The sequence below is a fragment of the Taudactylus pleione genome, unplaced genomic scaffold, assembly GCF_031769625.1.
Source record: "Taudactylus pleione unplaced genomic scaffold, aTauple2 ptg000218l, whole genome shotgun sequence".
NCBI lineage: Eukaryota > Metazoa > Chordata > Amphibia > Anura > Myobatrachidae > Taudactylus > Taudactylus pleione.
In genome coordinates, this window is record NW_028284620.1 from 1,480,050 (window position 1) to 1,504,359 (window position 24,310).

A 24,310-nucleotide genomic window follows, 5' to 3' on the forward strand; every position below is an offset into this window, starting at 1 on the left:
GCACGGAGTGATGTGTGCAGACGGCATATCGTACACCTTATATACCCACCAAGCCAGCGCACGGCATGTGACGTACTTCATGGGCTACGCACTGCCGACGTCAAATGTAGGAGGTGGTCATAATAATGTGACTCGGCTGTGTATAGATATATAAAGGTATCCTGCGTATTGTTGTGCTTCAGCTTTTGGCCTCGGTGGTAGAAATAAACAATGCATACTAATGAATCCTTGCCAAAAAAATAATTAGGGTCTATTCTGTAACCTCAGAGTTATAGAGGATCCTGGACCGGAGCTACATCAGCCCTTTTGATCTCAGAAAGGACATACTGTAATAATAGCAGCACCCCAGCCAATAAATGACAGCAGCATTTTCATCTGTACACCATTACAAATAAAGTTCTTCATATTTGAATGTGTACTTCCCCTGGCAAGGGCTTTCTGGGAGATGTAGTCTTATCGCTTCCCTGGCCTTGGTGTGTGTCTCGGAGCTGCGGGGAGAGGTGTGTGCAGCGTAGTGTCTGCTGCCAGGGGCCGCCGCTGCTGTCCGGTAAGTGTCAGGGCGTCTGCTGCCTTATTGTATGTGCACAGCGGCGATACGGTGCGGGTCTGTTGTGTGTGTTTGCAGGCGGGGCAGTGTAGGGGCTGATGGACCACCCTTGTTTATTTATACCTCTGGCCTTCCTGCGCTGTGTGTATGTCACCACGGACTAATGACTAGTAGCGCACCATTACACCTTACTAACAAAGGCTAATAATAAGTAAGACTATTTTCCACTTTACTAGTTTATCTCATCCCACCAGTAGTCTTCTGATGGCCTCTGTCACCCTGTACTTTGTTATTGTTGGAAGGGATGTGGAGCATATAGTATATTGTAGACTGCATCATAAAACAGGGAACCTCTGACAGGACCAATTGATTTTATTAAAGTATTTATTTTCCCTAGACTCTATGCAAACTAATAGTTGTCAGTGTTAGCAAAAGTACATTCATGTATGATTGTCTATAGTTAAAACGAGTGTTCTGTACCTGGACATTTGACTATTCAGTAAGCTCTGATAGATTTCTAATTAAACACAAATCGCTTTCCGGTACTTGTTGTGAGATTTCACTACATTTGTATTCATGCTTTTTAAATTGTGTATTGTATAAGGCTAGCGTGATGTTTGTGCTTCCTGCTTCACAGTTATATTTCCACCCATTATGATGATGTATAGAAGCTATATAACTGCACACAGGGGGCTGATGTGTAGTTGAACGCAATTTCCGTTTACGGAGAGTATCTTGCGTTTATGCACTGAGCTAGCTCTGGGACAAAGTATACGCAACTAGGGGCAATGCAGAGTCGTACGCAGATTAAACACATCCCCATTTGCGATTGAAGGGAGGTAACTGGGTTGTATTAGGCAGAGCATACTCATGTAGGAAAAGCTCAGTTAGTGGTGACAGAATTGCGGGCTATGCATAATTGCTCCTATTTTCAGACAGATCTTTGCACACAGGATATGGGAGGTGCAAGTGCGCACTGCGATGATGGTGATGGCTATAACACCAAGCATATGGATAGTTACAGTCCAGCCATAGAGATGTGTACAGCTCTGCATAACCATTTATGCATATAGTACCATGCAGGAGCAATTACCCCCGGCTTGCATTCAACTCTATATTAGACCATTGTATTGAAAGTTAGCTCTGATTTCTTGTACATGAGCAGCATTTCTACTACATAAGAGACTTGTGTGAAATCAATTCAATGATCCCATCTCATGTACAAAAATTGATCTGTAGGGCAACATAGGCATTGTGGCCAGGAATTGGTAAAAATGGTCACAGCTTTATTCATAATCAACATGTGCAGGAAAAGCATAAGGCTTTCCTATTTACCCATCTCAACTGAGGTGTGTTCTGCCTACATGTAAGCACTGCAAAAATGTTCCTCCCCGTGCCCAGAAATTGGCACACATGACTCCACGTGTATGCACATCCTTGGCACTTTGCCCGCATCAGCCCATCCTTGGAAGCTGGGCAAGGCACGTGGATGTCTGTGGCAATCTGCTGCTGCTAACAACCCAAGCACGTGGCACCTTTGCTCCCCCCCCCCCCCCCTGAAGTTAGTAAATGCTACCTATTCAGGTCAGATGGTATAAACCACTTTTTGTAGATTCAACAGAAAGGCTTCATACCTCCTATACAGACATGCTTGGGGTTTGAAAGCCAATGCTGTGTAATTTGCGAGGGGGGATAAACAATACTTTGGTATCCATAATACTTCGGAGGGCCACTATTAATTTTAAAGTATTAGACTGTTACATATCCAATGATAAAAGCACTGCTAAGATTGTATTCTCAGGTATTTCCTAATGCAGTAACCTAGGGTGAATGAATCAGCCTAGTACATTCATGTGCCCATGCCATGTATATTTGTATGGTCACTCTGCTCTACCAGTCTTTCAGTCAGTTCTTTTGCATCTCCACAAACCACACAATCTTCGCATACAAACAGCTTCTGCCTTGGTTTATTCACACAATAAATATTGGAAATGTCAGATATTACTCTTGTCCATTGTAATTGACCTCTCATTGCATTCAAACCTTTACGTTGTTCTATAGGTTGGTATCGATGTAAAATAAATTCTAAGAAGATGACTGCGATAAAGCATGCCCTGCAGAGGGACATCTTTACACCTAATGATGAACGTCTCCTGAGCATTGTGAATGTGTGCAAGGCTGGAAAAAAGAAGAAAAACTGCTTCTTGTGTGCCACTGGTAAGTCGGGGAGCCACCATTGTGCTTACATATTGCACAGTTCAACACTTATTTCCTAATACTTTTACCAATCAAAGGTAAAGAAGCATTTTCCGCCGCACATACCGGTGTTTGTATACTTTTTAAGAGTTTTTTAAAATCCGTATACACGTGCTAGAGCAGAGTTTCCCAAACTCCACCATTACAGCACAAGTTTTAAGGATATCCATGCTTGAGTCCAGATGGTGAAATCAATTTTACTGGGGTACTAATTAAATCATCGGTGCTCAAGCATGGATATCCTGAAAACCTGGACTGTAATGGCGGCGTTTGAGAAAGTTTGGGCTAGACGGTCGGTAGGTGAACTGATACGTCACCAAAGTGCAAGTAGCATAAACCAAGAAGAAAATTACTCTCAAATTCAGCTGTTTATTGTACCATACACTTGGCAGTGCTTACTGATGCCCCTTTTACACTTGCAGCAATAACCCGGGTTATTGCACGTGAAGATGCAGCAACCCGGGTTACTGTGCAGTGTGAATGGGCCAGGTTGAAATAAGGCGGCATTTCAACCCTGGTCACGTGAAGGGTTGAAAGCGTGTTCAACCCTGCTCGTTGTGCAGTGTGAACAGGTAACCTGGGTTGATTCGTCCCGTTCACTGCATAGGAAGAGGCGGTGCTTGGAGATGAGATCATCTCCAAGTGTCAGCTCATTACGTGATGCCGATGATGTCATCGACCCGCCATTAGTGCCGGGTCGGGCCACCAGTCTGAAAGGGGTCTCAGCTGGGTCGCACACGGGACGGGCGTGTGAACATAATCCTGCATGCGAACCGACCTTCAGATGTAAAAGAAGTATGAGAAATGACTATTTCTCACTTATGGGTCTTTAATGCTTTATTCAGGCAAATTTTGCTTTACTATAGTTGTCTTGCATTTATTGGATTATTTTCGTAATTGTGTTCCATTCGCATCTGTTGGACACAGCCTATGTATCTTTTTTTCCATCTATTTGGGCAATCTTATTATATATGAGATGCAAAAAAATAGATTAAACATACAATAAAAATATTACATCAACAACACACCATGTACGGATGCATCAATAATTAAAAACAAAAAAATCAATTACAAAGACACTACAAAGAAAGATGGGGAGGGGAAAAAGGGGGCCTCCTAGGTCTCCTACAAAATATAACAATTACAATTTAAATCAAGAAGGGTTAACACAAGTCAATTCAGGCCATTAGGGCCTTATATTTAGCAGATTATTTAAATTCAAACCAATAGAACCATGTTGTGGTAAATGTAGAGAGACAATCTCATGCCGACCGCGAAATCTCCTTCTATATTCATATACATGTCTAGACGGGTGAACATTTCTTTGATAGTAGTGGGAGACGTTGATCTACATTTAATTGGTATAACCACTTTAGCTGCACTGTTTATATGGCGCAAGAGAGACTTCTTGTATCTAGAGATGGACTATGAGATGATATTCAGAATCCAAACTCCTGGGCAATCAGGGACCCCCTCTCCCACAAAATATATACTCTATGCTTCACATTCATAACAATTTGTTCCTTACAGTATCTTCTGTTAGCCAGAACTGGATACCATATTCTACACCGGTCAGGAACGCACTTTTCTTCCGGTGGCTGTATCTCACAGAGTGGTCCGTGTTTCCAGATTTTTGTTCCTCTTTTCTGGGTGGTACGTCCTAAGAATGTCAGTCTGCCACAAAGCGGTTCTTCCCCGGTAGGGGTTCGGTTTCCAGGGACTGTTTTTATAGTACCACTCGCCATTTCGGGGACACGGCTCCTGGTAAGCCTAGGGCCTAACAGGGTATCTCCCTCTCTCCCCAGTTTGCTGGCAAGGGAGTAGTGTAGTTAATCCAGTTCAAAGACCATTGACGTTGGACACCTGGGTGCTAGGCATCTTTCACTATGGTTCCATCCTTGACCTCAGAGGTCCACCACCAGGGCGTTTTTTTTTTTCTTTTTGGTTTTTCAACATTGCTCTTCCCCAGGAAGCAGCGAACACTGTGCCATTGGACCATGCTTCCACTCCACTCAGCTGGCAGTTTCTGCTCCAGCTCCGCTGCAGGAATGGAACCTGGGGTTCTCTCTCCTTCCTAGTTGAAAGCTAACCGGCTCATTCCAGCTGATCTTGTCTCTTAGTGCCTTCAGCACCAAGGGGTGGGTAGTTCAGTTCGCATGAGCTCTCTAAGATCAGAGAAAACAAGGGAACAGGGAGCGCTACTTTGTATAGCAATAATGAACCTGAATAGGTTGAAAAATTAGATGATTTAATATCTTGATAGATTAATATAAACACATAAATTATTAAAAATGATCTAAAAATAAATATACCTAATATAGTACATTGACACTGGTAAAGGAACAATAAATCAACAGTTGTTTTCTCTGCCTAGTACATGGATTAGCCTATCCTTAGGTGAGCTGCTGTTTGTATATACACATATAGTATTTGGTGCGCCCCTCATTGTGTTGTTTTTCTCTAAGATCAGTGATCCACTGCACGGAGGCAAACAAATCCTTGCTAGGCATCTGAAACGCGTATCTTCAGGACAATCAATGCCGTTCTTTGTCTGTTCCGGGCCCTACCATTCGAACTTGGTTTTATCGGGTCGGTCAATGCCTCGTCCGTTGACCTTGTGGTACATTTGGTTGTTATGCATGATGGTCTCCACTTAGGGATCATTCAGTGGACCAGATTCTACTCGCAGGAATTCCAGAGGGTACTTCTCCAAACTGGGAAGGGTTGCTCGCCATCCCCTGAGTCTCGGTTTTTCATTTTGCCCACATGCACTCATCCATTATTGGAGGGTTCCCATTCTTTTCCCCTAGGTCCAATCTTCGGTCCTTCCGGATTGGCTCATTATGATCTGGGGTGAGGTTCTGTGAAATTGCCTTTTCGGCTCCAGGGCCTTGGGTCACCGTCTACGGCGGATCGCTAGGCTCGAGCACCAAGCCATCTTTCAGGCTCTGGGAGGTCCTGTCCGTCCTCATGGGCAGACTGGACGAAGTCGGTCCAACAACGACCCGGCGGAGGCATACAGTGACTTGCAAAAGTATTCACCCCCTTTGCATTTTTCATGTTTTGTTGCCTCACAACCTGGAATAAAATGGATTGTTTGAAGGTGTGCATCATTTCATTCACAGAACATGCCTACAACTGTGAATTTGTGTTTTTTTTATATTGTGAATCAAACAACATATAGGACAACATAACAGAAAACTTCAGCGTGCATAACTATCACCCCCCTAAAGTCAGTACTTTGTCGAGCCACCTTTTGCCGCAATTATAGCTGCAAGTCGCTTTGGAGAAGTCTCTATGAGCTTGCCACATCTTGCCCCTGGGATTTTTGCCCATTCCTCAAGGCAAAACTGCTCCAGCTCCTTCATGTTGGATGGTTTTTGCTTGTGAACAGCAATCTTCAAGTCTGCCCACAGATTCTCAATTGGATTGAGATCTGGCTTTGACTAGGCCATTCCAACACATTTAAATGTTTCTCCTCAAACCACTCGAGTGTTGCTTTTGCAGTATGCTTCGGGTCATTGTCCTGCTGGAAGGTGAACCTCCGTCCCAGTCTCAAAGCACAGACAGACTGAAAAAGGTTTTGCTCAAGAATATCCCTGTATTTAGCACTATCCATCTTTCCCTCGACTCAAATCAGTTTCCCAGTCCCTGCTGCTGAAAAACATCCCCACAACATGATGCTGCCACCACCATGTTTCACTGTGGGGATTGTCTTCTTGGGGTGATGGGATGTGTTGGGTTTGCGCCAGACCTAGCGTTTTCCTTGGTGGATGAAAAGTTAAATTTTAGTCTCATCTGACCAGTGCACCTTCCTCCATACATTTGGGGAGTCGCCCACATGCCTTTTGGCAAACTCAAATCGTGTCTTCTTATTTTTATCACTAAGTAATGGCTTTTTTCTGGCCACTCTTCCATAAAGCCCAGCTCTCTGGAGTGTATGGCTTATTGTGGTCACATGCACAGATACGCCAGTCTCTGCTGTGGAACTCTGCAGCTCCTTCAGGGTTACCTTTGGTCTCTGTGCTGCCTCTCTGATTAATGCCCTCCTTGCCCGGTCTGTGAGTTTTGGTGGGCGGCCCTCTCTTGGTAGGTTTGTTGTGGTACCATGTTCTTTCCATTTCATGATGATGGATTTGATGGTGCTTCGGGGGATCATCAAAGATTTGGATATTTTTTTTTATAACCCAACCCAGAATTGTACTCCTCCTACAACTTTGTCCCTGACTTGTTTGGAGAGCTCCTTAGTCTTCATGGTGTGATGCCTCTTGCTTAGTGGTGTTGGAGCCTCTGGGACATTTCAGAAACGGTGTGTTTATACTGACAGATCATGTGACACTTAGATTTCACACAGGTGGACTTCATTTCACTAATTATGTGACTTCTGTGGTCTCGCCTTACAGTGATCTTCCTACTGTTCGTTCGGATGTGAGGCCCTCAGCAGGGGCATCTCAGGGCCTCTCAACACGTTTTACAGGAGTTCTGAGTGTGATCCGGGTATTCACTGGCTTCCGCAGTGGATGCTTAGCTATTCTGTGGAATTTTTGTTTCATCTAGAGCAGTGGTGTCAAACTCGGGCCCTTTTGTGGGACTACATATCCCAGCATGCCCTGCCACAGTTTTTGCATGCCCTAATAGCAAAACAGTGACACTGCATGCTGGGATGTGTAGTTCCACTGCAGCTGGAGGACCCGAGTTTGACACCACTGATCTAGAGAATCTGTTTCCGCTGGCCCCACAGGCTTCCCAAATAAGGTTAATCCTAGAGGCTACAGGCTGGTACACAGTCTTTCTCCTACGGGCAGTAGGTCCGGTGGGGCGTCTTCCACCTCATCCAGACCTGCTGCAACAAGGAACGTTTTTTACAGGGGCACTTTCCTTGGTTTGTTTTTACAACCGGATCATGTGACCGAGTGTGAGAAGCTGCAATGTTTTCTCTCTTGCTGGCCCTTCCCAGGCTGCGAGCCCGGACGCCATATTATACTCTCTCACCTCAGAGTTTGGAAACTCTTCCTCGTGGGGAGTAAACATTTAACGTTTTCTCGCCCCACATTTCTTGGCCTTCCTTTTGGAGGGTTTGGAGAGCGGTTGCTGTCTGCCTTTTGTCACTATACTGGCTTTGGCCCTGTCATTTTCTTCCAGCGGCATCTGTTTTTTCTTCCACAGGTCCAAACCGTTTATTTCCAAGGTTAGCTGCTTATCCAGCCACTGTTTCGTCTGCATGTGGAGCTGTGGAATCTTAATCTAGTCCTACCGGCTCTCACACAGGCTCCATTGGTAGTCGTTGCGTTTTGGTGACCTTCAGTTAGTTGGTTGGAAGATGGTGTTCCTTGTGGTGATTGCCTTCCCTCGACATAGATCCGTGTGTGGTGTTTGCAAGGCGCCTTTTCTAGTCTTTCACGAAGATTGGACGGTTCTCCGTACAGGTTTTACGTTCCAACGGCACTTGTTTCGGCCTTGTGCTTACACCAGAACATTCTTTCTTCGGAACATTCCTGGGACTGGGATGATCTGGCTCTGCCAGTTGTGCTGAGCTCTGCAAGTTTCTTGGACACGTCTTCTTTGGTGCGCTGTACTGTTCTCTGCAAGTTCTTTTTGATGCGCATGAACATGGTTGGCCAGCCACTCAGCGGACCCTTGAGCGTTGGATCAGCTCGACCCTCACTGAAGCCTACTCTGGGGCGGGGCGACCGCCACCAGGCCGGGGCGCCAGCGGCTTCTGCTAGGGCGGTGGCGATCTTATGGGCAGCGCGCCAAGGAACTTTAGCAGCACAGGTCCGTCGTGTGGCTATCTGGTCCCCTATCCGAATGTTTGCTATTTTTATGTTTTCAGGTGTTTTTTGCCATCGGCGACACCCACTTTGGGCGTACAGTTCTCCGCTCAGGCTGCCTGACCGTTCCTTCCCCTGGGGGTGGCTTTGGTACGTCCCATTGTCCAGTGTTCCCCAGCATTGCTGCAAGAGAAAATAGGATTTTTGGTCAACTTCCCGTTGAATCCTTTTCTCTTAAGCAGGCTGGGGAACACTGTGATCCCTCCCTCACGCTCAGTCGTGCGAGGTTTTGGTTGTTGACAGTCTGTTTTCCCTACTAGTTTGGTTGTTCTAAACTGTTTCACGTGGTTCCTGCTACTCCTCTATGGACTCTTTTAAATAAGTACTGGAATTGTGGGATTGCAGGGGGGAAGAGGTTAGGATTTAAAGCTACAATTTTATTAAGGGCCAGCTCCAGCAACAACCTACAATCCCATTGTCCAGTATTCCTCAGCCTGCTTAAGAGAAAACGATTCAACGGTAAATTGACCAAAAATCCTATTATGAATGTTTTGTATAAAACGTGTCAGATTATACAGTAAAATAGTACAATGTGCAGAAATATGCTGCAATTTATGGCAACCAGTTTTCTAAACAACATTCGAAAAATTACAACAATAATCATTTGGTTGCTGTGGGTTGCATTACATTAATACATGTTGTTCCATTGTTAGTTGCTTTTTTAACTCTGATGCTTTTATGAATTAGTTTCACAAGCAGGTGTATAAATTGCAAAATAGTTGTGCGGCACAAACTAACAGCCTGTGATGTTATATGCTAATGCATGAACTGCCATGCTTAACTTAAAACCAAAATATTGAATGCAATTAGCAGTGCGGAGTTTGTACTATCAAGTACTTTGTAGTTTTGACCCTTTCATTAGGATGGTAGGCAATTATGTTTGTATGTGTGGTTTCAATTTAAAACATTGGGGCTGATTCCGATTGGGGGACAAAGCAAAAATAAACAAAAACAAGTAACTTCGCACCTGGAACAAACCAAGTAGCATTGTAAGGGGCGGCAAATATATATATATTTTTTGCATGCAGGGTATATACTGGCTGCCTTTTGCATATACTGTAGCCCACAAATAATGGGTAGGTCTATTTTTGCACTGCAATTTAGATTTGAGTTGGGAACGGACCTGCCAAGTTGCAAAGTTACTTGATTGATTTATTTATTTTATTTTTTTTGCTGTTTTTCCAACTAGTTTTGTCACATTTTGTTTATATAAAAACCAAGATTGCTAATGATCACAAAACAATTGCCACTGGCTACTTTGCCATTTTATAGGATACTTTCACTTTAAGGCAACTTGCCTAATCTATGATCTTTGTGGTTTTAATAGTAGTTAATAATTTCACTATCAATAAAATATTCAATTGTTGATACCTTTTTAGTTTACCATGTAGCGCTATCATCCGGTAACTATAATGGTTCACTGGTTGATTATGGCTGCATGTGGTTCCCTGGTAACCCGTCTGTTTTGTAATGCGATGCTAATGGACTATATCGCCTGCACCAGCAGACATACAGTGTGACATTGGATGGTTATCTACAAGAGTTTAGGTGGGTACCTGCTACTGCAGGGGATTCCTACTAACAGCATGGGGTTACCTTGATCATCCAGGAACCATTACAGAAACTTCCTGTACTATAGGTGGTAATTTAAGGGAGACTGGTGAGCGCCTTAGATTAGTTATTGTCTTTTATGTAATCTGAACTGGCACTTTCTACTTCATTTTCTATCAATTGTTGTTTTTTGGGGGGTTTAACATCCTAAATAATCTGTCTTTCTTTATAAAGTAACCACGGAACGTCCTGTATGTGTGAAAGTGGTGAAAGTCAAGAAATCTGACAAAGGGGATTTCTACAAAGCACAGACTTCCTGGCCGCTCCAGGGCCTGACTATGGTGGATGCCAAAGATGCTCTCAAAGTAAGATTTGTCTTTAATGCCTGGAGGCTGGACCTCCTGTGATTTACTCTACATGAACTGGTCCCTGGGCTGTTTGATAGGGTGCTTTAAGGATGTAAACTAACAGTCCAGCTTTCAAGGATATCCAAGCTTGTGCAGATATGGTATAATCAAACTGACTGAGGTACTAATTAAGTCACCTGTGCTAAAGCATGGATATCCTTTAAAACCTGGATTGTTAGGTACCTCGAGGACCAAGTTTTGGAAACACTGATTTACATTTATTTAATATATAAATGAAAAATAAATTGGTTAAGCAAAATTTAAATGAGGGAACAAAACATCATGGGAAGTAAGTACATAAATCCAAGGCCAAATCCATTTTACTAAAACACAAAAGAAATAACATAGACTTTTAAATACCCAGTGGAAATAGTTCAGTGGTTACGGTATACAGATGTGTCCTTATACATCTTTGCTGCAGTTGCCCCTCTCGGCGCGTCAGGTCCCGTGAGACTCTGCGAGCGTTGGGCGTCTTTTTTGCATATCAAATTAGCACAGTCTGCTGGTGCGTCCTAGTCACATCACATTGCGACGCGTATTTGGCAAAAAAAGACGCCCTGTGCTAGCGGAGTCTCGGGACCTGGTGGCTCGCTCACTCACGTCAGGCAAGTCGCGCTGCAAGGGGTATTGAGGCTAGATGTATGAGGACACATCTGTATGTCCCACTCTGTATCACTTGCCCCATTCCCACTCCTGCTCTCACTGGTTGTCATGCACGGCTATAGACTTCCGCTGTTTGACTTCAGATTGGACGGCTCTTTACCTGACTGACTGTCTGCCATAGGCTGGCGGAGGGGTTCAATTCAAAATGAAAACAGTGTAGTTTACAATCCATGGTTTTCTCTAGCAATATAGAGAAAAGTAGCAGAGAACACATGAATGTGTATATTCTGTAACTGCAGAATTCTTACAGATGTAAAGTATAGTGAATAAAATAACTTATGTTAGTGTCACATAAGGTAAGCTCATTTCATCCGGTAATTGTTATTGTACAAGTGAGCAGTTTCACAAAGCTATGTGTCTCCTGAAACTCCATTACACCCCTGGTTGTTGATCTGGAGTCTGCCTGCGATGATGCACAGTCAGGAACGCATTTTACAATTGGTTAAAACAAATTGAAATGGTGAAAAGACAAAAGAACAAAAGGCAACATCTGCAGTAATTACTTCTGTCCCGGTGCAGGACTGCCTACAAGAAGTAGAGTTTAGTTTTCAGCTCCACCATAGAAAGGTGGAATATTAGCCGAACGTGCCGGCAGTGGTGTGTAAGGTGCTAAAGTTATATGCAGAGTTGTAAATTATGAAGATAGGAGTATTAAAGCAAAATAAATAGCGCTGCTTATGAGATGTTACAATGTTATGGGATAACTGGCAGTGAGCATATCTGTGAATCACATAGCCGCATGGATTTGGACAGCTACATTTTCATGCACTGCACTGTTCTACTCTATAGACCTACAACGCGCAGAACGGTTCAGCTGACTTGACTACGTTTTCTTACAGGAGAACCCAGATTTTGATTTACATTTTGACAAAATCTATAAGTGGGTAGCCAGCAGCCCCGCTGAAAAGAACACATTCATTTCCTGTATCTGGAAGCTGAACCAAAGATATCTGAGAAAGAAAATCGACTTTTCCAATGTCAGTGCCCAGCTTTTGGAAGGTAAGCCCTACAGGGAGGCTCACGCTCAGCTAAGCCTAGTAACCTTTCCCCCTAATTACAGATTGATGACAGTGGTTTGTGCATTGTATCTAAGGGAATAGGAAAAGTAATGTCAAAGTCTGGATGCCCTGCAAATTGTCTTTTGCAACCAGGTAGAAGAACAGATTTTCCATGGAAAACAATAGTACTTTCCTAGGAAAATATAAATGATTATGATGATCAAAAATGTTTACAACTGAAAGCTTATATGTCACCAGGCAGTAGAATGATTTATTGAAACAAATCTCATACAATGTATTGCTTTCCTGGTAACTCAGATAAGCCATGGCAGTGGTGTTAGCATGCCAGATTAACACCTAGGGGTATATTTACTAAAGTGGAGATGTTGCCCATAGCAACCAATCAGATTCTAGCTATTCTCTTCTAGAAGGTGCTAGTTAAATGTTATGTAGAATCTGATTGGTTGCTATGGGCAACATCTCCATTTCTAAAAACTCTCACTTTAGTAAATATACCCCCTAGAGAGGTGATGGAGAAAATAGGCTGCTCACATTGTCCTGGCTTCATATTCACAAAAATATAACTGTTATTGTTACATATATATTGTAAACATCTATTTACAAATGAATAAACACATTACTTAAAAAATTGGTTAGCATAACCTAGATATTAAATAATGCATTTATAAAAAAAAAAATACATTAAGAGATTTAAAAAAAAAAAACAAGTAATGAGAATGAACAATGCGGTACGGCGGTATTCAAGGCCACCGCGGGTCATAGCCTTTCACTATCTGAAAATAATATTTACTGTAAACATTGTGCGTGTTGCTGGGGGTCATTGCTCTGTCTCTAGAGGCCCATCTAGGAAAGTAAGTAATAAGGACACAAGTTAGCAACATTGGATGATAAAGTTGTCATTTAAATATTATGTTCTCTATATAAATTGTTCAGTGTAGTGATCCAAAAATCTTCTGCTTGCAGTGACCATCAGTCATTCCAAAGATCTTCCCTGTGCACTCCCCAATAATGCCTCGCAGTTACATTTCACGTTTCCTAGAGGTGCACGCTTGTTTTCCCCACATGGTTTTTATTGCAGGACAAGATAATACTCATACAACCTCCACTCTCTAAAATGTTATAGTATCTTGAGTCTTGAAGTATCAGGTTCAATTCTAGTTCCATTTATACAGATGTGTCCACCTACATCTATCCTCCGTGCGCTACAAGTCGCGCTACACATAACGTGAGAGCTCCGTGTGACTCTGTAGCGCTGAGCGTCTCTACATGCAACTTTTTACCTTCAACTGCGTCTTATTTAGCACAAGCGGCTTCTGCTGAATAAAATGATATGCAGCATGCCTATATTCTGTGTGTGACTGTGGGTGTATCTGCAGGTGAAACACTACGTTACAGTGTCAGCAGCTGTAACACTATAACGTAGCATTTTGCACGCAGATACACCCACAGTGTGCTAAATATTTGCATCGCATTGCGAATAAGACTCAATTGAAGGTAGAAAGTTGCACGAAAAGATGCTCAGCGCTACAGAGTCATACCACGACATGGCGGGGCTAGAAGGGCTGTTTAGCGCGCAAGGCGGCTAGATGTATGAGGACACATTTGTATGTATAGATTTCCGAAGTGGTTTTTCAAAGCCACCAATGGATTTGCGAAGTTCAGCAGTAATTAATGCTAAATCAGGCATGTATAGCATTAATTACTATTGCCTTTTGAAATACATCGGTCAAAGCCGCCGATCATCGACCACTTTGAAAAACCGCCACCTAGTAAATTTACCCCATAAAGTTTGATAAATCTCTAGACAAACTATGTAAATCTCCAGCATACAGTGATGGAGATTAATCACAGAGACACATGATGACAAATTTCCTCACCAAATTGTTCCATATTGCTAAATACAATTCAAGCAGGGTTTGTGTCTTGGAAGTGAATTTGCCGGTCACCAATATGTCTTTTATGTTCTTCTCTCACTTGGCCAACGCAGCCTGGCACTCGGGCACATAAAGACGCAGAATGCAATCACAGGTCACAAAATACCAGGGCTTTCATCATCTACAGGCCAGATCTTGAAAAGTGCTGAAAGTACTCCCAACAGATAGAGATCTCTGCATTGTGTTTCTCCAACTCTGTTCTATTGCAGAGTTCTATGTGTTTTCCTGTCACCTATAGTTGTGTCCTCATACACCTAGCCTCAATACGCCATGCAGCGTGAGACGCCTGGCGCAAGTGAGCCACCATTTCCAGTGCGGCTCGATTTGCACCTATTGTCTTTTTCAACCGAAAATGCATCAAACAGCTTCAAGAGATTGCACTGATTAATTTGATATGCGACACTTCTATATCTGTGCGCAACAGAGTCTGTATATAAAGGGAACTTGGCGTGGAAAATGGCCGTGGCTGCTGCACAATAGCACTTCGTGTACAGAATCAGAGACTCAGTCGCACACAGATATACTAGTGTCGCATTTCAAATGATACACTTCTTTCTTGTGAAGCGGTTTATCACATCCGAATTGCAACTACGATGCATTTTCAGCCGAAAATGAAGCTCGGCACAAGCCAAGTCTCACGGGTCCTGGCATGCTGAGAAGGGCTGTTTGGCACGGTATGCAGTCGGGAAGCCAGCGGACCTAATCCCGACAGCCGGCTTCCCGACTGCTCTATCCCGGCGAGGGTTAAATGACTGGCGTCTACATCTAGACGCCTGTCATTTTACCGACGCCGGGAGACTGGCGCCCGGCATCCCGTTTCGAAGTGATGCTGGGCGCCGCTGCGGACAGCCGCGGGGGGGGGGGGGGGGGTTAGGTTTAGGGCTCCTGGGGGGAACTTGGGGTTAGGCACCTACCCGGGAGGTTAGAGTAGGCTAGGGGGAGGGAGGTTAGGGTTAAGCACCCTCCTGGTGGACTTGGGTTTAGGTGGTGGGGAAGGGGGGGGGTTAGGTTTAAGCTCTTAGAGGGGCGATTAGGGTTAGGCACTGGGGGCAAATGTTAGGGTTAGGCACCCTAAAGGAGGGTTAGGTTAGTGAATACTTACCTGGGACGATCGGAATTTTCATCCTGTTCGGCCAGCCGCTGTCGGGATTTGAACCGCCAGCCAGGGGTCCGGCGGTAAATCAGCACGACTGCAGCAGTGGTGTATGAGGACACATCTGTAGTAGGAAGCTCCGGTTCCCTAGGCCAAGTTTCTTATCCTTGGTACCTATACCCAGGGGAATAACTCCTACAGAATAAAGGGATAATCATACCTGTTATTTGTAATTCAAAATAACAGCATAATATAATAGTAATGAATAATCTATAAACATAACAGTATTAGGGATATATTTTTCCCTTTATAGACACTTTGGACACTTTGCTTTTGATTAACTCTGAGCAAATAGGATAAATGTGCACAAAATAGGGACTAGTAAGGGAGCATACAAAAAAGGTTGTGAAATTGTGCTCGTAGTGGGGGTGTGAGGCACTGGGCGGCTCCTCTTGGAGTGGATTAGAGCAGGTACATTCATCTCAGCAGAGCACAACGATGGGGAAGGAAAAAAAAATGTTCTCAAGCCCTGATTGGCTGGTAGAGACAGATCTCTATGTACCATACAAACAACAATCCTCCAGGTCTCCGGTTGGTAAAGAAAACAGTAAAAAAATAAGATAAACCCAGAGCACTGTACCATATACAATAGGGCAATATATGAAGTTGACACCTCCATGTCTAGCTTGTCGTGTTTGTCTGACATAGCAGCAGTTCACGTTCATGCCTGGCTCGTAGGGAGTTTCCTAATGACGATAATGAATGCTTTGTATTTATATAACACGTGCTTGGCAAGAAATATTTTCCTTGTTGAAGACTTCCCAGTTATTGTGTAAGGTTGCCTAATGGCATGAGGTGTCTTTTGGATACTATACTGATAATGTGCAATGTTCTGTATAGCAGCTTTATGCATTCGCTCTACGTCAGTCTTGCTTTAATGCTCCTTGGCTTACTGTCCTCTGCTCTTTTTCCCCCACTTATTACTCTCCAGAACTGCCTAAAGTTGCTGAAGGTGGGTGACCTGATTTATCTTTCTACTTTCACTCACTAAATCACCTATGTTCTTTTTATGTTCTTTGAAATAAAAGTAGGATGTTAATGAAACCCTTTCTGTCATTATGTGACTTCAGGCCTGAACTTGGGCCCATACGTTTCTGCCAGTACACACCGCAGAGAATGTAAAACTATTACGGGCACAACTGTGGAAAAATTTGTTTATCGGTCCATATTCAATTCCAGGTGAAAACCTGTTATCGGCGATAAGTTATCGCCGATGACGTAATTTTCGCCTATTGTCATTATCCCCGTATTCAATTACAAATAAATGTAAAAATACGGGGATAACTTTTCTCCAGCCTTCAGCTGGCGGAAAAAACGGCAGAATTGGGGTTTAGGGGTGCAGGGTTTAAAAAAAAAAAAAAAAAATAGCCTGCACCCCCAGGAATGCCCACTAAAATTAATGTATGTCAAAGTAAAAAAAAAATAAAAAACGGGAGCACACTTCTAAAATAAATCCAGAGGGGTTCCCAAGTATGCGACGTGTGGTTTCTTCATTACGGGTAGTAACGGCAGGTGCATTTTTTTTGAAAAATTAAAAAAAATAATTTTAGGGACTTAAATATATGCTTGCACCCATATTCATGTACCCAAATTTGATGGGCATAGTTATTTTTCCCCCAAAAAAATTGCTAAATGCTCTTCTTCATCACCTTCTTCAAAGCCACATTTATGCACCTGCCGCGGCTATTTAAAAACCCGACTTCCCTTCAGCATGCAAAATCGGGGGTACCCATAGTGATCCCCCATGTCTGGACATCTTTAGGGGGTCCAAGGATGATTTCCTGAAAATTCCTGTTTTTTTTCACCGCTCCAAGTTTTGCCGGGTCCCGTTTTCGCGTCCTTTGAAATTGATTACGGGGAATATCGGGCATGCGCGCGATACTTTTCCGCCTGGAGAACAGGCGAAGGAGGCGAAAAGTCTGGACTTTTCGTCTCAATTGAATACGGACCTTTTTAGCTTGTTTCCAATTGCGGCGAAAGAACAGATTAAAAATGACTTAAGAAATCATTAACATGCACTTTACTCTGTACATTAATTTAGGGAAGCTTCAGACGTTGGTTTAAGTCAACTGTCTACTCAGACAGTAAATTTCCCAATTGTATGGGCAGAAGAACAACACCATTTAGAACCAATCCACATCACCGCATTTTGCAATAAGGACTAGAATATACAGTACATATTACTTCCCCTTGACTCGTATACATATATAACAGTTATTTTATGGGTTTTTGTCTCATTTTTCTTTATTCATTTCCTAAAACATCCCTGTCTGTGATTGTACATTTCTATTCATTCTCCTGGTCGTCCTTTCGGGAACTTACGCGTTTCGTCAAATACGGAAACCCTGTCAGCTGAATGGCTTCTCTTTGCGCACCTGCCTCCTCATTGCCTGTGTGACCATGACATGCTATACATATGACTGTAGACAAGTGCTTTGTTGATTTACACGTTCCTTTTATTTTTATTTTCCTGTGAATGTTGAAGAATCCGTCCCTAGCGGAGAGAACCAGAGTGTGGCCGGGGGAGAGGAAGAGGCAGCAGCCGAGTACCAGGAGCTGAATGCCAGGGAGAAGCAGGACATTGAGTTCATGATGGAAGGCTGTAAATATGCCATTTCCAATGCAGAGGCCTTTGCAGAGAAGTTGTCTAGGGAGCTGCAGGTTCTGGATGGGGTAAGATTTAGGATTATGTTAACGCTGTTTATCACAGTAATGTGTTTTTAATAAAGAAAATACAATTGTTTGTCAAGAGAAAAACAAAGATCACAGTATTTATATGTAAAATAGCATAAACTGACCACTTTGGTAGGCGTCTGAGTAATGCTGAAACACACGTGTACCTTTTAGGCATTTCCGAATGTGGAGGAATCAGTGATTATTAGCAGATTGTGCATGTGACGCAGGCTGTATATACTTAGTGTACTCACAAGCAATACTGAGCCGTACATTTCTCAGCCACTTCTCGCTTGCGGCTGGAAGAGCGTTACTGGGTCACTATGAGGCGGTAATGTGTTGTTTGCATGTTGAATAAATGTGCAGTGGGCGTGTAGACGGTTGCATCCTATTTTGAGGTGAGCGTATTCAGATTTCTGTGGGCTGGTGCAAATGATAGTTATTACGGCTGCTCTCACAAACCCAGGGCTGGGGGCGTTGCGGTCACATAGAGGATTCTGCTCTCTTTTTTTTTTTTTTTTTTTTTAAACGGATACTGTAAAATCAATTATAAAGAGTTACTGTTAACACTTTGGGTCTCATTCAGATCCGCTCGCATGTTGGGCTCTGCACACGCGCAGCTGCCACACTGCGTGTGCGCAAGCCCCGGAGCAAGAGAGAAATTCTATCGCTCCGGGGCTTACTACAAATGGGGGCGGCTGTCGATGGTGATCGACAGCTCGCCCCGTTTTGTAGGCGTGGCGGGGGGGTGGCTTCACAAACGGAGGCGTCCCCAAACGAACGACTGCCGTTTGTGGACGGCCCCACTGACATCACCAGTGATGTCAGTGGGAGCTTGCGGCAGACGAGAACCTACCACAATGGTCTCGTCGCAAGCCCCGATGGTCGCGATGGTCAAGACCATCGCGACCATCAACCTGGCCACCCACAGCTTAACGAGCGGCCAGGAGGCCGGCTCTTTTTAGAGATGTAGCCGCCCTCATTCAGAGTGAGCGCTCGCATTTTGCTCTGAATGAGGTCCTTTTGTTTGATTTACTGAGAGTGAAAGTTGATCTACTCCCCGATTTATTCCAGGCAAACATCCAGTCCATCATGGCCTCGGAGAAGCAAGTGAACATCCTGATGCAGCTACTGGACGAGGCGCTGCAGGAGGTGGATCAGATTGAGGGGAAGTTGAGCAGTTATGAAGAGATGCTCCAGAGCGTGAAAGAGCAAATGGATCACATCTCTGAAAGTAACCATCTAATCGAGCTCAGCAAAGCCAACAGCGAGACCCTGCTGGGAGAAATTGAGTTCCTTGTTGTGAGTACACTGTAGAAATGCATTGTTGGGATGCCGGACATGGACTCGGTTTAAAGCGGGATTAAATGAATAAATGGTTATCATGGGAAAGAGCGTCTCTATAGAAAATCTATTTAATGCGTCAAACTTATTTTGAAAGCAATTTTAATGATATGTCGTTTTATAACATTTTACATTAAAGCTCATAAAGTATGAAGTTATTTAAATTACTGCTCATATCTGCATTACAATGTTATTGAGAATTTTGCACTATGTTCTAGAACCATATGGACTTATCGAAGGGTCACATTAGGGCTCTCCAGGAGGCCGATCTTTCCTCCCCTTGCGGCATTGAGGCTTGCACTAATGCAGCGGAGGCACTTCTGCAGTGTATGAATGTATCTCTTCAACCAGGTATCCGCATTGTACACTAAATGTTACATGTTAAACACTTGGAAACATCACCTACAATACACAATTTCTTAACTGTAGTATATAAGTTAGGAATAAGTTTGAGAACTGAATGCACAAACTGCTCTGGTGCTTCTAGCACACTCTGGCCCTGATTCAGAGCCGGACGCTCTGACCAGAGCGCTCGCTCTGAATAAGGGCCGTCCTATTTAAATTTGGAGCTGCCTTTTGGACGCTCGCATAGCTGTGGGTTACCACCCACAGCTTATGCGAGCGTCCATGATGATGGTCAAGACCATCGGGCTTGTGACGAGAGCCTGCGGTAGGGTCTCGCTGCCGCAAGCCCTGGAGTGATTTTGGCTCTATCAGAGCCAAAATCACTCCCACTGACCTCACTGGTCCGGCCCGGACCAAGACGGTAGGCGTTCCCATGGGAACGCCTCCGTCTGGCAGCCACGCCACCGGCACGCCCACCAAAGAGGGCGTGCTGTCACTCACCATCGACAGCACGCCCCCTTTGGTGCGAGACCCGGAGCAACAGCTTGGCTGTCGCTAGCAGGGTCTCGCGCATGCGCACGACGGAGCTCCCTCTGTCATGCGCATGCGCATTTGGGTAACATCGACCCGCTTGCGAGCGCCCTGCGCTCGCGAGCGGGTCTGAATGAGACCCACTGGTCTGTATCTCAGCAGAGAGCGACACCCCAGGCAGGAAAGAGGAACTGCACGGGTTGTGACAGGGGCAGGGTGCTAGGATGAACACTAGATGCAGCGTTGATCCCTAATTGTTCTTGTAATGCGTGATGATCTAATTGCATATATTCGCCTATACTATACGTAGAGTTGTATGAATCTCTGTGCCTGAACTGCCCCTATCCGTACATTTGGTTTCATAGACCTCTCCATTATCAGGGCACATTTGTAGCAGCCCCATCCCTGTCGCAAATGATCAATCTGAAAACAGGCATAATTACACCATGCACAATAATATATAATATCTATGTAGTCTACAATGCGTGCATGAAACCATTCATTAAAGCCCAGTTACGCCCCTTCAGTTACGCCCCTTCAGTTGCTAGTTCGGTTTGCGTACGGCTCTGCATCCCCTGTTGTCATGTACGCTTGGTTCCGCAATGTGCGCAGAGTGAAAACATGCAAAATACCAGACTATTGGGCACAGTCCTTATTTATTTATTGCTACGTGTTTATCCATTGGGTTCCCATTATGTTGGTTGTCTATGCTGTAAGTAACCCTGTCCTGCCATATTAATCTCTTACTTAGGACACTCCATGCTCCAGGCTGTAAAGCAGCAGCGACAGCTGTTTATTGACCTTCGGGAGAAGTTTGCTGGCAGACTGGCTAGTCACTTGAACAACGTGTTTGTCCAGCAGGTACTCCTATCAGAGTCTGTTCTTGCCAATCACGTCTATGAACTCTTGTACAAGCACTGAAATCCTAATCCATAGAAGTCAGAGATGAGTAATGTATAACTGTGAAAGAGAGAGAGCCTATATGGATATTGTTTGGTGACTGTTGCTAATTTTGTAATTTTATGTATTTTATTTAATCCTATTTTCAGAATAACATTACATGGCTTTTTTATTCCTTTGGAGATCTGGAATTTATATTGCTTCACTAAAGCAGATCATTAGTTTCACTATTTAAGGTGTAAAATAGATTACTAATAGTGTGCTATACAACAGGGCAGTGCTGAATGCCATGTTTTCATTAAATGCAATCCCAAACGCTCCCTGACTGTCAATCACACTGCGAGTAAAAAGTCGCTGTGTAAGACTACGGTAAAGTACCTTGACGCATGCATTGGTTAGATAACGGCACAAATCCGTAAATGTCTGCATAGTGTACATCTCTGAGTCAGGTCCATAAACCCATACAACCAAACTGGTCACACATGTAGCTTTGGTCACTCCAACCACATTTACCAATATGTTCCAATGATATTCCAGTCTGACTAGATTAGATTATTATTGTGCACTGTGGGCCTGATTCAGATCCGCTCGCGAGCGGGACGATGGTGTGCTTTGCGCACACGCAGGGTCCGCATTGTGTATGTGCGCAAGCCCCGTAGCGAGAGAGAAAATCTCTCGCTCCATGGCTCACTACAAAAGGAGCGGCTGTCGATGTTGATCGACAGCTCGCCCCGTTTTGTAGGCGTGGCGAGGGGGTGGCTTCACAAACGGAGGCGTTCCCAAGCGAACGCCTGCCGTTTGTGGGCGGCCCCACTGACATCACCAGTGATGTCAGTGAGAGAACTTCTGGCTCTATTAGAGCCAGAAGCTCTCTGGGGCTTGCAGCCACGAGACCCTACTACAAGGGTCTCGTTGCAAGCCCGATGGTCTTGACCATCGCGACCATCATCCTGGCCGCTCGCAATAGCTGGTCGTCACCCACAGCTATGCGAGCGGCCAGAAGGCCGCACAAAAAAAACAGAAAAGAAGCCCAGATTCAGAGCGAGCGCTCTTTCAGAGCGTCCGTCTCTGATTCAGGGCCTGTCGTCATTTTTCAAGCCATACATACTGTGTAATGGGCCAGTTGTCTGATCTCTGCATCATTTGTGTGGCTACCATTGGAGAGAATTGACATTGTCAGTGGTAGTCACATGTATACCTTGCATACAGTATGTAGTACGTATGCCCACCCTCGCAAATTAACATTTATTAGCAAGTAATTTGTAGCTTATTCTAAATTAAAAACAGAGATTCTTTTGTATTTTTGCTTTTCCAGGTGTACAGAGTGTTAAGGTGCGTATCCACTACACGAGAGTGGAACGACTGTGCGATTACAACATTGTAATCGTACAATCGTTCTCCATCCTGTGCAGTGGATAATGTGTCCACACTGAACGATATGTCGCTCAGTGCAGGCACCCTCCCTCATCCCCAAACATGCACAACGTGTCGATATCAGCAGGTTGGCCTCCATGTTCAGGCAATGATGGATGTCGAAAACGACCAGCGGGAGCGAGCATCGCTGGTCGTTTTCAGCATTTGAATTCACAATTTGTGAACGACTAATGAGCGATTGAACGATAACGATGTTGTAATCGTTCAATCGCTCATTTTAATCGTCTAGTGGATGCGCACCTTTAGATTGATTTGCTCTTCCAGGCTTTTTCCCTGTATTTCTATGTGATTGCTGGTATTTCTATATTTTATCTCCCACTAGTTCACTCAGATGTTCCCTCACTTGTATAGCAGGTCCTACTATCTCTCTATGGCAGTGAGTACACTGAGTGTGGTTGTGACAGCACAATGCTTGTCTATTTCCATATGACTTAAGAGTATGTAAGCTGTCCCCCCACTAACATGCAGTCCTGAAATGTGACCTGTAGAGCTGCTTGCGGTTTAGCGTAATATGACGTAATTATGCATTCATTTACATTCTTATGATAAGTGTTGGTAACGCTGTTATGGATCTTCAAATCTCAGTGCTGACTGGCATGACTTTCTGAGATTTGTAGTTCCACAAGAGCTGGCGAGATACAGTAAGCCTGTTTATAAAGCATGTTTATGGTAACTGTCGAGTTGATGTGCCTGTTAATATAATATTAATGGTATGTCTAGCTACCGTTGCTTATCAGTGTACTGGATGCAAGGGCAAGTGGGGAATTGACTTCTACCTTATTGCTTTCTCATTGCCCATTCATCATATTTATTATTGTGGTGAGCAATATAATATGTCTCTCGCACACTAACTTGTTTTTCCTGAAATCGCTTTGTGTCTGATGAACAATGAGGTAAATATAGTGCTATTAATGGTTTTCTGCATTTAAGTAGTTTCAGTAACTGGCAACATCTACTGAATGGAGATAACAAATACGGGTACTTTCAGTTAGTATTGTGTTTTAAGCTTTCTACTGTTGGTGCATCTCATCTATCTGATCCATCTGTAATGCTGGGCATACACGGCAAGATAAAATGTCTGTCAGACCGACAGACATTTTATCTGGCCAGCTGCCAGCCGCAGATGTCCGCGGCATACACTGTGAGAGAAATCTCAGTGTATAGCCCGACATCTGCGCTCCGCCCCCGGGGGAGGAGACATTTCCGTAGGAAGGAACACAGGAAATGTCTGTCTGTCGGCCGCGCTGGGCATACACTGCCCGATGCGGCCGACAGTTACCGGGTAAATTTCGCATCGGACGGGCATGCTGGACAATCCAGCATGCCCGACCGAGCAATATTTAACCCTCGGTCGCCCCCCCCCCCTCCCACGCTACAATTATCGCGTCGATCCGCCGATATCGGGCGGATCATCCCGATAATTGCAGCGTATATGGCCAGCATAAGTCGTTTACAGATAATGCAGTCAAAATGAAAGTACCATCATAAAGCAGGATACAATCCTACATCTATGGTCCATTTCTATCCTCCGTCATCACTGCTTGTAAGCTTCAGAAGTAAGAAGATAGTAAATAATACTTTCTCATCTACTCATCACCTGTTTGATATTGTATGCAGCATTTTTTTGGTATGAACTTTTACCCAAAAATTTACCACAAGGGATAATGACTACCTTTGCAGGTAATAAAAATAATAATAATAACTGCCTTTGCAGTTACATAA

General features: G+C 44.0%; 1 protein-coding gene across 7 annotated transcripts in view; it reads left to right on the forward strand.

The window, feature by feature from the left end:
- Positions 1-424: 424 nt before the first annotated feature.
- Positions 425-24,310, forward strand: part of EXOC1 (exocyst complex component 1) — a 56,281-nt gene continuing 32,395 nt past the window's right edge. For 2 of the 7 annotated variants that reach the window (XM_088478716.1, XM_088478718.1), the window contains exons 1-10: positions 425-547; positions 2,609-2,764; positions 10,420-10,550; positions 12,095-12,254; positions 16,293-16,313; positions 17,847-18,034; positions 19,109-19,336; positions 19,597-19,729; positions 21,006-21,115; positions 22,911-22,964. In XM_088478716.1, the coding sequence (XP_088334842.1) occupies positions 2,641-2,764; positions 10,420-10,550; positions 12,095-12,254; positions 16,293-16,313; positions 17,847-18,034; positions 19,109-19,336; positions 19,597-19,729; positions 21,006-21,115; positions 22,911-22,964 (1,149 nt within the window). In that variant the 5' untranslated portion in view covers positions 425-547; positions 2,609-2,640. The remainder of the gene's footprint in view (positions 548-2,608; positions 2,765-10,419; positions 10,551-12,094; positions 12,255-16,292; positions 16,314-17,846; positions 18,035-19,108; positions 19,337-19,596; positions 19,730-21,005; positions 21,116-22,910; positions 22,965-24,310) is intronic. The other 5 variants (XM_088478719.1, XM_088478721.1, XM_088478720.1 and 2 more) reach the window with 3 other exon arrangements.